Genomic DNA, 13,674 nt, shown 5'->3' on the forward strand with positions numbered 1-13,674 from the left:
CTGGAGTAAATACTATAGTTAACACTGGAGTAAATACTATAGTTAATACTAGAGTAAATACTGGAGTAAATACTGTAGATCCCAAAGACTTAAAGAAATAAAGATGATAAACCAAACTTGACCTCTGACCTCCAGATATGTGAATGTAAATGGGTACTATGGGTACCCACGAGTCTCCCCTTTACAGACATGCCCACTTTATGATAATCACATGCCGTTTTTTTCATGCAGTATAAATGTGTTATTGTCTCCTGTTCCAAAATAGTGTATCTGAATATTTCTGCATACTGGGGTCCATAAACAGTCTTAAATTCCATAAATTGGGTATCACTGTAAAGCTGAGAGTCTCGTGGATCCAATGAGCCCAACTGTATTCATGTGTGATGATGTTAGTCCCCATAGGAGACATTTCATTGACCTCCCTGTATAGAATGACCTGTGGTGACCTCTAGGATAATCACAGCCTCATGAAACTTTACAGCCACAAACTAGAGACCTAGAGCATTCAGAGGATGGATGGATCAGACTAGAGACCTAGAGCATTCAGAGGATAGATGGATCAAACTAGAGACCTAGAGCATTCAGAGGACGGATGGGTCAAACTAGAGACCTAGAGCATTCAGAGGATGGATGGATCAGACTAGAGACCTAGAGCATTCAGAGGATGGATGGATCAAACTAGAGACCTAGAGCATTCAGAGGACGGATGGATCAGACTAGAGACCTAGAGCATTCAGAGGATGGATGGATCAGACTAGAGACCTAGAGCATTCAGAGGATGGATGGATCAGACTAGAGACCTAAAGCATTCAGAGGAGAGATGGATCAAACTAGAGACCTAGAGCATTCAGAGGACGGATGGGTCAAACTAGAGACCTAGAGCATTCAGAGGACGGATGGATCAAACTAGAGACCTAGACTATCAGAGGATGGATGGATCAAACTAGAGACCTACAGCATTCAGAGGATGGATGGATCAGACTAGAGACCTAGAGCATTCAGAGGATGGATGGATCAGACTAGAGACCTACAGCATTCAGAGGATGGATGGATCAGACTAGAGAACTAGAGCATTCAGAGGATGGATGGATCAAACTAGAGACCAAAAGCATTCAGAGGATCAAACTAGAGACCTAGAGCATTCAGAGGACGGATGGATCAGACTAGAGACCTAGAGCATTCAGAGGATGGATGGATCAGACTAGAGACCTAGAGCATTCAGAGGAGAGATGGATCAAACTAGAGACCTAGAGCATTCAGAGGACGGATGGGTCAAACTAGAGACCTAGAGCATTCAGAGGACGGATGGATCAAACTAGAGACCTAGACTATCAGAGGATGGATGGATCAAACTAGAGACCTACAGCATTCAGAGGATGGATGGATCAGACTAGAGACCTAGAGCATTCAGAGGATGGATGGATCAGACTAGAGACCTACAGCATTCAGAGGATGGATGGATCAGACTAGAGAACTAGAGCATTCAGAGGATGGATGGATCAAACTAGAGACCAAAAGCATTCAGAGGATCAAACTAGAGACCTAGAGCATTCAGAGGACGGATGGATCAGACTAGAGACCTAGAGCATTCAGAGGAGAGATGGATCAAACTAGAGACCTAGAGCATTCAGAGGATCAAACTAGAGACCTAGAGCATTCAGAGGACGGATGGATCAGACTAGAGACCTAGAGCATTCAGAGGATGGATGGATCAAACTAGAGACCAAAAGCATTCAAAGGATCAAACTAGAGACCTAGAGCATTCAGAGGATGGATGGATCAAACTAGAGACCTAGAGCATTCAGAGGATGGATGGATCGAACTAGAGAAAGTCCCCATAAGGTCAACTGACCACATGTTGAACCCTCTGGTCCTCACTGTCTAAATGTCTCAGTAATGCAATGAGACTTTTAAACTCACTGTTTATTCATTTTAATTTCACATAAAGCAGAGCAGTCAGGATTCAGGCACGTTCAATTCAGCTCATTTGAACAGTTTCACTCATAAACTATTTATTTTGATAAGTAACGTTAACATCTTGTTAATTACTGCTTTGCGACTAAAGCACATTTCTTTCAATTCCTGAATTTAGAAGAATGTCTTTTTAGAAGAACAGGTTTTGTTCTTTAAGAGTAAATCACAAATAACAGTTGAAGTACAAACAATTCAGTTTCTGAGATCAACGTTCAGGTTTTGTTCTCAGAAAATGGTTTTCATGGGATTTTGAAAAAACTAATCCCAAAATTTCTTCCACATCCTGTTCCATCAGAATGAGATCAGCACTTTGCAGCAAATAACCTTTATATTTATAAACGACATCATTCTAGTTTCAAACTGAGCAACACCTCATCACAGGTTGTATAGGTCTGCTGTGTAATGTACTAATAGTTGAGTTTTTACAAGCCTAAATAAGGTCAAACTCCAGAATATCACAACTCAATCAAAGATTTGAGAAAAGCTAGAAACATAAAGATACTGTAATTAGCATTATCTTAGGAATAAGATAATCACTGCTTTAAGGGGAAATTAAATCCACTGACGGATTTCTGTACATCAATAGTCATCATATAGTGAATTTCATGTCTAACCACTGATATTTGATTAAAAGCTAATTCTTCAGCCTGGTTGTGTGTGAATGTCAAAATAATGCACAATAAGGCAAAAAAGTGTAATAAGAACGCCATTCAGTCATTTTCACTGACTGTGATGTAATGACGTTGAATAAAGGGGAGAGAGACCGCTAACGTCGGGCGGTAGGGGAGGTGGACAGGTCCAACAAACACAGGACTTTAACCAGTAGACCGGCGTTTTGTTTTGTAAGTTACGTTGGTGACGTCTTTCTAGTGACGTGTTTTCCTTACTTATGTTGCGTCTCCGTACGTATTTTACTTATTTTAACCATGATGTTTTTCCTTAACCCAAAGTGAGTGGTTTGTTGCCCCCAACTGGTCCTGCACCTTCGAACACCTGTGTAATATTTACGCCTCAGTGAGGCAAAACATGACACTGATGTCCACAGTGGCGTTTTTTATCAAGGGATCGCCTCGCTTCCCAGCGTTGGACGCTTGACGGGCTGCTACTAGGGATGTCAAGAGAACCAATACTTCGGTACCAAGTAGATGCCAAAATTCTAATAACTTGACGGTACTCCTTTTTCTACAGTACCGGCGGTACCGTACGATGCCTGCATGGTCCGAAATTAACTCCCGCCAAGCGCCAAATGCGGCTGCTTCTGTGATCTCCTCTCTGTCGGAGTTTGACACACACACACACACACACACACACACACACACACACACACACACACACAACAGCGCCATGCAGCAGCAAGATCCAGAGATCCTCTATGTTCGAGAAGAGGATTCACTTGTGGGGGAAAACTGAACTGAACAAACTAAATTTCTATCTTTTGTTGCTTATTGCTAAATCTCTGAAAAGTGGTGTTTTTTTTTTTTATTGAACTCTGGACTCTGTATTTCCGGTGAATGTTATTGGGACTTGCATTTGATTATATTACACTTAACTCCCCAGATCCATTTTGTTTATTTACTTTGTGCATATGGCCTGTTTAGGACTGGAGACCTGAGTTAGGACTTGAGTCACAGACTTGAGACTTACTTGTGACTTGCAAAACAATGACTTGGTCCCACCTCTGGTAGCCTAAACACAGTGAAATGTCACCATGTCAGTGAATTCAAACTTCTGCTTGCAATCTGAGGATATATATAGACACATGTACACATTACATGGGATTTTTTTATCGAATTTGGTATCGAGAATCGTGAAAATTCACTGGTATTGGTATCGACTACTAGATTACTGGTTTCGTGACATCCCTAGCTGCTACTAGACACAAGGCACCTGATTGGACGAACGCTTTCCCTCGTGGTTTCTGCTGCTCCCAGCTTTAAAACCAGAACCAACATGACGGCTCGTTCGAAAACTCTGATATCATTAAAGTAGTTCACCAAAATGTGTTTCTGAAACATTATATGTGAGAAATAATACATGCAGTTGCTGAATCTTTATTTTAGATCGACAACGTTTAGTTTAAAAGTTTCTCGGGAGTTTCCATGTTGCGCCAGACGCCCCTGATTTGCATAAAGTAGCCAAGACCTCAACTTTATGCAAATGAGGAGCGGGCGACATGACGTTCCCTCTCTCGAATCGCAGCGCCATGCTACCAGAATGCATTGCACATGCTGCTAACACAGATGAGGAATGGGAAGCGGGGAAAGGACGAAGACTGTGGACACATACCATCACACGCTATGGACAGGTCGGTCTATTACACGCTTTGCCGTGATATCAGGTTGAATTTATATATATATATATATATATATATATATATACATATATATTTATATACATATACATATATATTTATATACATATACACTGTGTGTGTATGTATATATATATATATATATATATATATAAAATCTAGTTCAATCTCTATTGTAGTTTTTCTGTTGGTCTGAACACTTTCTCACACAGCAGGAAAGACGTGAGAATAAAAGACAGTAAATAGATCATAAAAGGAGAAATTGTGTATCTGATCTAAACAACTTCCACTGCAGACTATTTTTTTTTGCAATTACGCAGAACAATCTATCAGCAAAGTGACTTATATCACAATAAAAATGCATTTGTAGCTTTTAAAAAAAAACATAAAAGCAGAGTCTGTCAGTCTGCTTCAATTTCTCTGATTGTGTTAGAAAAGCAAATATTGAATATATGAATATTTAGTCGTTATTTGTCTTTAAATGTGCGTCTATGAGTCGGTGCAGCGTCTGTAGAAGTGGAAGTGGTAGTCAGTGAAGAGCGCCCCCGCGTAGTGGTGGTCAGTACTGCAGTCTGCTTGACCCTGAAGAAAGATGTACAAGTACTTGTTATATTACTTATATTAATATATAGTAAATACTACTGTATAAAGGCTGTTGTGTGTCTGTAGATCTGTTCAGTAATGTTAGTAAAAGTGAACAATCTGCAGTAGAGTTGTTTCCAAATGCAGCTGATAATAAAACAGGTGTGTTATATGAAACTCTTTCTTATAGAAGCAGAGGACAGGAAATAGAAAAGTTAGTTTCTTACCGCCACCGTTGAGCGAAAGTGATACGAGCCGTGATAAACACGAGCGACGTGAAGAGGCCATTCATGTTCTCCCTGTAGAGACACACAGAGACACCAAACCACTAAAACCAGCTCTACGTTTATTCAACAAAGACTAAATGAAAACTAACTCCTCTGTGGATTTAAAACAACGTTTCATTTGAAGCTAACTCTGAATTAATGTAATAAAACATTGTAGAGCTGCAACTAATGATTATTTTCATTTTAAATGAATCTGCTGATTATTGTTTAGATTAATCGTTTGGTGTCAGAAAAAAGGTATTTAATCATTAAATTGCTTGTTTTTTCCGACCAACACTCCAAAATCCAAAAACTATTCATTTTACTATCACATAAGACAAAGAAAATGAGCAAATGTCACATTTAAGAAGACAGAAATGGGTAATATTTAGAACTTTTATCTGAAAAATTGTATTTGTTGTCTGTTGATTGACTGATTGATTTATTGACCTTTTATGCTTAATACATGACTTTAACTAAATAAAACTATGATTAAAAACAAATCTATTTAAAGTTTGCATGCGTGGCTGTTTCTGCTTTCTGACCAGTTCTCTCCTTGAAAACAAAACTACGATCCAGATATTTAGCAGTAAATTTAATGGAAAACAAAACAATCAAATTAACCTAAAATACCTGTTACATCTTAATTGAAAGAATAGGTCTTCTACAGTAATTAGTGCAAACAGAAAACGCAGCTTTGCTATTTTCATATAAATATGATGTAATTATAGACTATGGCCATCAACATAAATTGAAGCATAAGCTCAAAGAACAGTATGACATACGTCTAAATTCCCTGATTATCAGCTCTTAATTGAAAGGTTAGTTTTATGTTCTCATGTTTTGCTTTGTACGACCTCATTATGAACCAGAAACAGCAAGAATAGGTCTACACACAGAATGTAATCAATGAATCAATCAACAGGTGATGTACAGTGGAGGAAATAAGTATTTGATCCCTTGCCGATTTTGTAAGTTTGCCCACTGACAAAGAAAACGGTCAATAATTTTAATGGTAGGTTTATTTTAACAGTCTCTGTGAGAGACAGAATATGAAATAAAAAATCCAGAAAATAACATCATATAAAAGTTATGAATTGATTTGCATTTGATTGTGGGAAATAAGTATTTGATCCCCTACCAACCAGCAAGAATTCTTGCCCCCACAGACCGGTTAGATTAGTCCTCTCGCTTTAAGAAAGTACTCAGAATCTCAACTCGTGACCTGTATAAAAGACACCCGTCTCAACTCATTACCTGTATAAAAGACACCTGTCCACAGAATCAGTCAATCAGATTCCAACCTCTCCGCAAAATGGCAAGACCAAAGAGCTGTCTAAGGACGTCAGGTACAAGATTGTAGACCTGCACAAGACTGAAATGGGCTACAAGACCATCGGTAAGCAGCTTGGTGATAAGGAGACAACTGTTGGTGCGATTATTCGGAATTGGAAGAAAAACAAAATGACCATCAATCGCCCTCGGTCTGGGGCTCCACGCAAGATCACGTCTCGTGGGGTATCGATGATAATGAGAAAGGTGAGGGATCAGCCCAGAACTACACGGGAGGAACTTCTTAATAATCTCAAGACGGCTTGGACCACTATCACCAAGAAAACCATTGGTAACACACTACGCCATAAAGGATTAAAATCCTGCAGCGTCCCCCTCCTCAAGAAGGCACCTGTACGGGCCCGTCTGTTTGCCAATGAACACCTGAATGATTCAGAGAAGGCTTGGGAGAAGGTGATATGGTCAGATGAGACCAAAATCGAGTTCTTTGGCATCAACTCGACTCGCCGTGTTTAAAGGAAGAGAAATGCTGACTATAACCCCAAGAACACCATCCCCACCGTCAAGCATGGAGGTGGAAACATTATGCTTTGGGGGTGTTTCTCTGCTAAGGGGACAGGACGACTTCACCGGATCGAAGGGATGATGGACGGGGCCATGTACCGTGAAATCTTGGGCGACAACCTCCTTCCCTCAGCCAGGACACTGAAAATGGGTCGTGGATGGGTCTTCCAGCACGACAATGACCCAAAACATACGGCCAAGGCAGCAAAGGAGTGGCTCAAGAAGAAGCACATTAAGGTCATGGAGTGGCCTAGCCAGTCTCCGGACCTTAATCCTATAGAAAATCTGTGGAGGGAGCTGAAGCTTCGAGTTGCAAAGCGACAGCCTCGAAACCTTAAGGATTTGGAGAAGATCTGCAAAGAGGAGTGGACCAAAATCCCTCCTGAGATGTACGCACACCTGGTGACCAACTACAAGAAACGTCTGACCTCTGTGCTTGCCAACAACGGTTTCTCCACCAAGTACTGAGTCATGTTTTGCTAGGGGATCAAATACTTATTTCCCACAATCAAATGCAAATCAATTTATAACTCTTATATGATGTGATTTTCTGGATTTTTTTTCTTCATATTCTGTCTCTCACTGTTAAAATAAACCTACCATTAAAATTATAGACCGTTCTTTTCTTTGTCAGTGGGCAAACTTACAAAATCGGCAAGGAATCAAATACTTATTTCCTCCACTGTAACTCTCTGATATTTACCTGAGTGTTTGATTGGTATCCGCTCCCAGTGACAGAGTTCATATCCAGCAGAGCAGAACAGGTTGATGACTCATCGAGACTACACAGATGAACCACCAGCAGCTCTGTGGAACTACACAAAAAAATACATTCAATAAATATATATTACAACAGGTTTCATTTACTGTCACGTCTTTCATTTCAGTCTCTACTTAAAACACAACTGAAAAGAATCAATGCTAACATCCAAACGTTAGCATCGACTAGCTACGTTAGCTAGTGCGCTAATCAGCCGCGTTAGCAACCACACAGATTATGTGACTGTTTTCCCAATTCTAATATTTATACTAAATGCCTGTTTCCGTGCAGGTGTTTTGGACCAGACAGTGTGTTGATTTGTACAGCGGGTCAGAACTTACTTCATGAGCAGGGTGACTCTCATGTTGACTGGAACAAACTGGCTGATGGGAACTCTGAAGGTGTATCTACCTGGTCTGAAGGAAACACAGTGACATCAATCAACCCTGATGAGCAACATTTAAAGAAGCTGTCCACTAACTGAGTCATTATTATTATTAATCATTATTTTGTCCTCACAAACTTTATTTATTCATATTTTGTTGATAATACTTTTACTTAAGTCACATTTTCAATGCAAGACTTTTACTTCTAATGGAGTATTAAAACTTAAGTAAAAAATATGAAGACTTCCTCCACCACTGTATCTGACTGACAATCATAAATTAATCATTGATTATTATTGGCTCCAAACTTTAAACTGGTTCTTGAGCTATTATACAATTCAATTCAATTCAATTTATTTTTATATAGCGTCAAATCATAACAGAAGTTATCTCGAGACACTTACATACAGTATGTTCCCTAACAAAAAAAATATATAGAGATAATATAGTAATTTTGGTGTATTGTTCATAGTAATCATGGTGTATTTTTATAGGAATTATGGTGTATTGTTCATAGTAATCATGGTGTATTTTTCATAGTATTTATGGTGTATTTGTTGGTGTATTTTCATTACTTACCCACATTGGTCTCTGAGGCAGTATCTACTGTCAATCACCTGCTGGTTCTCTTTGATCATGAACGAATGGATGGTGGTGTTCGTCCCTGATAGACACAGAATTATGGAAATATATCACACAGATATATCACATTGTATGCAAAATGTTTTATCCCATACTTTTGGTTAGCTCCGTCTATGTCCTCACTCCAGTTTAACGTAGCTTCCTCCCTGAAGCTCAGCTCTTACACTAACGGATGTCCACATGGATGTTTGTGCTCAATGCACTTGTCATTTTTTAAACCTAAACCTATTTAGTATGTATGTATGTTATTTCTTTAATTAAACAGCAACAATGCAGAAAGAACATTAACATTGAACATTGCTATTTTACGCCTGTAGTCCCTGGTACAGGTAGTAAAGTTAGTACAGAATTATCACAGGAAATGTTGAGGCTATCTGACTTGTAGTATTGTCAAAAATATCGAAGTATGGAAACATATTAATACTAAATATTATATATATCGTTCTCAACACTCATTTTCTGCAGTATCAGTACCTGGGCTGTGTAAAGTTTTCCCTGTGGTATCAAATATCAACATTTTTCAAAATATTGTATAGAAGTTACAAATTCCAGTATTGTGACAACACTACTGGCTAGTAGTTGTTGAGATATTTTCTTATATACCAAAGTGTTGGTGCATCCTCAGACAGACTTACATCACAATCCTACGGCCCGACTCACACTAACATGGCAAAAACAGAAAAACTACTAAAGTTACAGATGACTACAGAAGTCTTTGTCCACCTTTAGGTTGCTCTGATGAACTTTATTCCTCATTTGTCGGTTTCTGTATGTCTCTTAACATCAACTTAACCGCCTCTGAAAGCGTCACTGAGTTTCTGTTTATGTGTCTGTTGGGGATGGAACGGTTCATGTAAAAAATGCGAACCGTTCGGTTCGCTAGTCACAGTTCGGGACGTGTAGGCTTACGTTTATTGTCACACTAGAAATCCAGGCCTATTGAAGGAGGCTGGGACACGGGTGGACATGGGTCTAGAAGGAACGGGATATAACACATGCGCAGTGTAACTGAAGCTGCGGTCGTGCGTTGCTATTGGCTCAATTTCGGCGAGTGTAGACCAGATTTTACAAAGATATGAAAAGATATGAAGCGTGACCCAACCCCTTCTCAGTTGGCACGGATGTCACTCAGATAATGAAATGGCGAGTGGACACGATGAAGTCCAGTTAGAGGATCCACCAGCATCGTTTGGCTCTGCTGTATGGAAGCGTTACGGATTTAGTGTTAACATGAAGATGACGGGAAAAAAGTGGTGGATAAAACGGCGACTGTGTGTGAGCACTTTGCAACACGTGTGGTTTATGCTAGCGGAAGAAGTGTTTATGTTCCTTATGTAAGCCATACTTTTGTTAAGGCAAACATTTGTTAACTTATTTTTGCCAAATAAATGAAAAGCATGTTGAAATCAGAACATGACCTCCTCGCTGTAACAGAAATGTACCGAACCGAACCCAAAACCGTGACACCAAAACCACGATATGAACTGAACCGTGAATTTTGTGAACCGTTCCACCCCTAGTGTCTGTTTGTGTTTAATAATGTATAAAGTCAACACTCACAGTCTCTGTCATTTTTCAGCTTGTCATAAAGTCTTTCTTTTCTTCTTTCTGTAGAACAAAAACACACCAACATTACGGCAGGAATCATCACATACTCCAGTTAGTAATAAAAGTAAACACAGTAATATCCAACCAGTCAGTCTGCTGGCCTGACTGTGTCTTTAATGTGTCATATATCATGTATTTCAGGCATAAATTTACCTGTCAGATGAGACGTTTCTTCTCCAGCTGGTTCAGTGGAGGTGGTGTTGGAGTCGGTGCCGCCCCCTGAAGGTGGAGGGCAGCAGTACACCCGCTCACAGTACAGCAGGTCACAGAAGTCCACGTCTGGAGGCCACGGGCCAGGTGGTCTGGTTGGAGGGACTGGGAGAGAGATGAGGGAGTTACCGTTATATGGATTATCCTGATTATGCATGTAAACGGGATTATTCAGACAGTATCCTATATGAATGTGAATGTGTTGCAGGTTACCTGTGCTGCTCCAGGCTGTAGTCTGCATAGGAACCACACTAGCGTTACTAACGGACAAAAACAACAATCAGCTCAAACAACCACACATAGTACACCAAAATGATGTTGTCATTAAGTTATTGGTAACCATGACAACCCCATAAATGTTGCAGGCAGATTTTAAAGGCCATCACTAACAAGCTAACACATACTTAAGCAACCCTCAGGATAAAAACTATCCACCTTATTCCTAGCCCCCTTGATGCCGTGCGTGAATTGGGTTCGTAACTTCCGACGTGTCGTGTCACTGAATCGTTTTCCATGGTAACGCTACGCTAATCCTCTCTCCTAGAGCGATTGTATTAATAAATCGAGTAAAACATGTGTGAACACCACCTATTACAGCTCAGACAGGACAATGTTATCATAGCTCTGCCTTCTACTATGGAGGGATGGGAGGACGTTATTGACTCCGTGGCTACAGACGGTGAAGAGATGAACAATCTGAAAAGCTCTGAGGCAGATCAGTACTTCCACAGTAACAAGGTTTTGTTTTTTACACACAGATAACCGTACTGAAACTATCTGTAGTCTAATGCTGCCCTGCACTCCGTGCCATGAACTGCCTTACATTTTAAACTGTACAGAAAATAGTGAAAGTAACTGGCTGTCATCAAACCAACGCTACAATGCTGTGTCCTCCCTAAACATGAAATCATAGCTGATGTTCTCCTGGCTCTGCTGTCAGTCCTTTTAAGGATCCGACATCTCTTCTCTGCTGCTCTTTATAGCCCAACTAACGTACACTAACTATATTCTATACACTAACCATGTTCCGTACAGATGACATTTTTCCGCCGATCGCTGAATAAATACTTCCAGATCGTGCATAACATTTATATGCGTGTCATCCTCAGTTTCACCTCTTTCATTCCCGAACAAGCAAGAGACCTCCTCCGTTTGTTCCTGTGAGATTTATTTTGAGTGAGTTTGTGAGGTGCGCCAACAGCGCCTGGAGGAAAAGCTCCAGGCCCGACTGTAGCTTGACTAGAGCAGCGAAAATGTAAAAGTAAATCTGCCTGGCGTGGTGCTGACAAGCGTAACGTGTACGGAACACCGTACCACAGCTCTGCAATGACATTTTAGAAAATGCCAATTCAACGTTAGTTAAATATCTGTTCAAAATAAAGCAGGATTTTGTAAAATGACGGTGAATTACTTTTCAAAAGAAGCACCGTTGGCGGTTAGCCACTATGGTTAGCCTATGGGACTAACTAGTTTACTGCTACTTCCGCTACCTCCCCGGAAGTTACGGACCCAATCATTTCTACAGTAACGCCCCTGAGAATAAGGTGGATGCCTTAGAATTACAGAATGTTGTGTTACTATGTGGTTGCTAGGAAACCACCAGGGTGTTACCAGGTGGTTGCCAGGCAACTGCCAGTGGTTGCTAGAATGTTACTGGTTGCTAGGGTGTTGTAATGGGACTGTATGTGGTTAGAGGGCTACTCCAAGATCACTAAAGAAATTCTAATGGTACGGTGTTACTAGGTGGTTGTAAGGTGACAGTCAGTGGTTACTATGGTGTTGCTTGGTAGTTGTAAGGGTGTTATTTGTCAGGTGACAGTCAGTGGTTACTATGGTGTTGCTTGGTAGTTGTGAGGGTGTTATTTGTCAGGTGACAGTCAGTGGTTACTATGGTGTTGCTTGGTAGTTGTGAGGGTGTTATTTGTCAGGTGACAGTCAGTGGTTACTATGGTGTTGCTTGGTAGTTGTGAGGGTGTTATTTATCAGGTGACAGTCAGTGGTTACTATGGTGTTGCTTGGTAGTTGTGAGGGTGTTATTTGTCAGGTGACAGTCAGTGGTTACTATGGTGTTGCATGGTAGTTGTAAGGGTGTTATTTGTCAGGTGACAGTCAGTGGTTACTATGGTGTTGCCTGGTAGTTGTGAGGGTGTTATTTGTCAGGTGACTGTCAGTGGGTGCTCAAATGTTACTAGGTAGTTGCTATGATGTTACCAGGTGGTTGTTAGAGGACTGCATGTCATTACTATGAGGATACAGGAATACTAAATTGAAAAATTTGTGCGAATAAATCACATCAAATTAAAAATTTTAACCCATCTATCTCTATGAGCCTGTCCACACCGAATCTGATCGCAGTGCGATGTTTTTTTTTCCGTAGCAGTTTCGATTTCTGCAAATTTGGAATGCTGATAAAAACAAGCCAACTAATAAAATAATGACTTTTGCTCACGCGATCAGTAGATCTTCAGACGTCAATGTCATAATTCTGTTCACACAACAATATGGATATTGATCTCGCAAAATAGTCTATTAAGCTTTGAATAGCTGTCATCATATTTTATGATGCCATCATCCTAAAAAAATGGGAAGAAATGATTTTGTATTATTGTGGTTAAATACAGTAAATGTAATCTATGGTGCTGCTTCTTGGGCGCCACCCACAAGAAATGCGACGACATTGTAACCTTTTTACACAGACCTGCACACGTGGTGAGTGAGGGTTTATTATAGTAAAAGTAACTCATGAATCGATGATTCTGTGAAGGTGCGAAACTTTAATTTTCGGTGGAATGCACGGAACGCAAATATTTGTGTTGACCTTGGTGTGAAAGCATTGAACACGAAAAATTTTGCATTTTCATTTTCGTCCCCGGTGTGAAAAGGCTGGTTACTAGGATGTTACCAGGAAGTTGGTGTGTTATTGGGTGTTTCTATGTCATTGTGTGTGGATACTAATAAGGAATATTACTGGTAGGGATACTGGGTTGGTCTAATGGTAATGTTTGCTAAGTTGTTAGTCTGGGGTTGCTATGACACTGTTAATGGTTGTAAGGGTGTTACTAGGTGTTTTCTAGGGGT

The 13,674-nt window shown here is 40.2% G+C and overlaps 1 protein-coding gene across 2 annotated transcripts in view; it reads right to left on the reverse strand.

Annotated features, from left to right (window-relative positions):
* Positions 1–1,914: 1,914 nt before the first annotated feature.
* Positions 1,915–13,674, reverse strand: part of myrfl (myelin regulatory factor like) — a 31,893-nt gene continuing 20,133 nt past the window's right edge. For both annotated transcript variants that reach the window (XM_074625643.1, XM_074625642.1), the window contains exons 19-26: positions 10,810–10,856; positions 10,540–10,701; positions 10,339–10,386; positions 8,716–8,800; positions 8,092–8,166; positions 7,694–7,805; positions 5,095–5,166; positions 1,915–4,867 (exon numbers count right to left, since the gene is read on the reverse strand). In XM_074625643.1, the coding sequence (XP_074481744.1) occupies positions 4,775–4,867; positions 5,095–5,166; positions 7,694–7,805; positions 8,092–8,166; positions 8,716–8,800; positions 10,339–10,386; positions 10,540–10,701; positions 10,810–10,856 (694 nt within the window). In that variant the 3' untranslated portion in view covers positions 1,915–4,774. The remainder of the gene's footprint in view (positions 4,868–5,094; positions 5,167–7,693; positions 7,806–8,091; positions 8,167–8,715; positions 8,801–10,338; positions 10,387–10,539; positions 10,702–10,809; positions 10,857–13,674) is intronic.

The sequence above is a fragment of the Sebastes fasciatus genome, chromosome 23, assembly GCF_043250625.1.
Source record: "Sebastes fasciatus isolate fSebFas1 chromosome 23, fSebFas1.pri, whole genome shotgun sequence".
In the NCBI taxonomy this organism is placed as follows: domain Eukaryota; kingdom Metazoa; phylum Chordata; class Actinopteri; order Perciformes; family Sebastidae; genus Sebastes; species Sebastes fasciatus.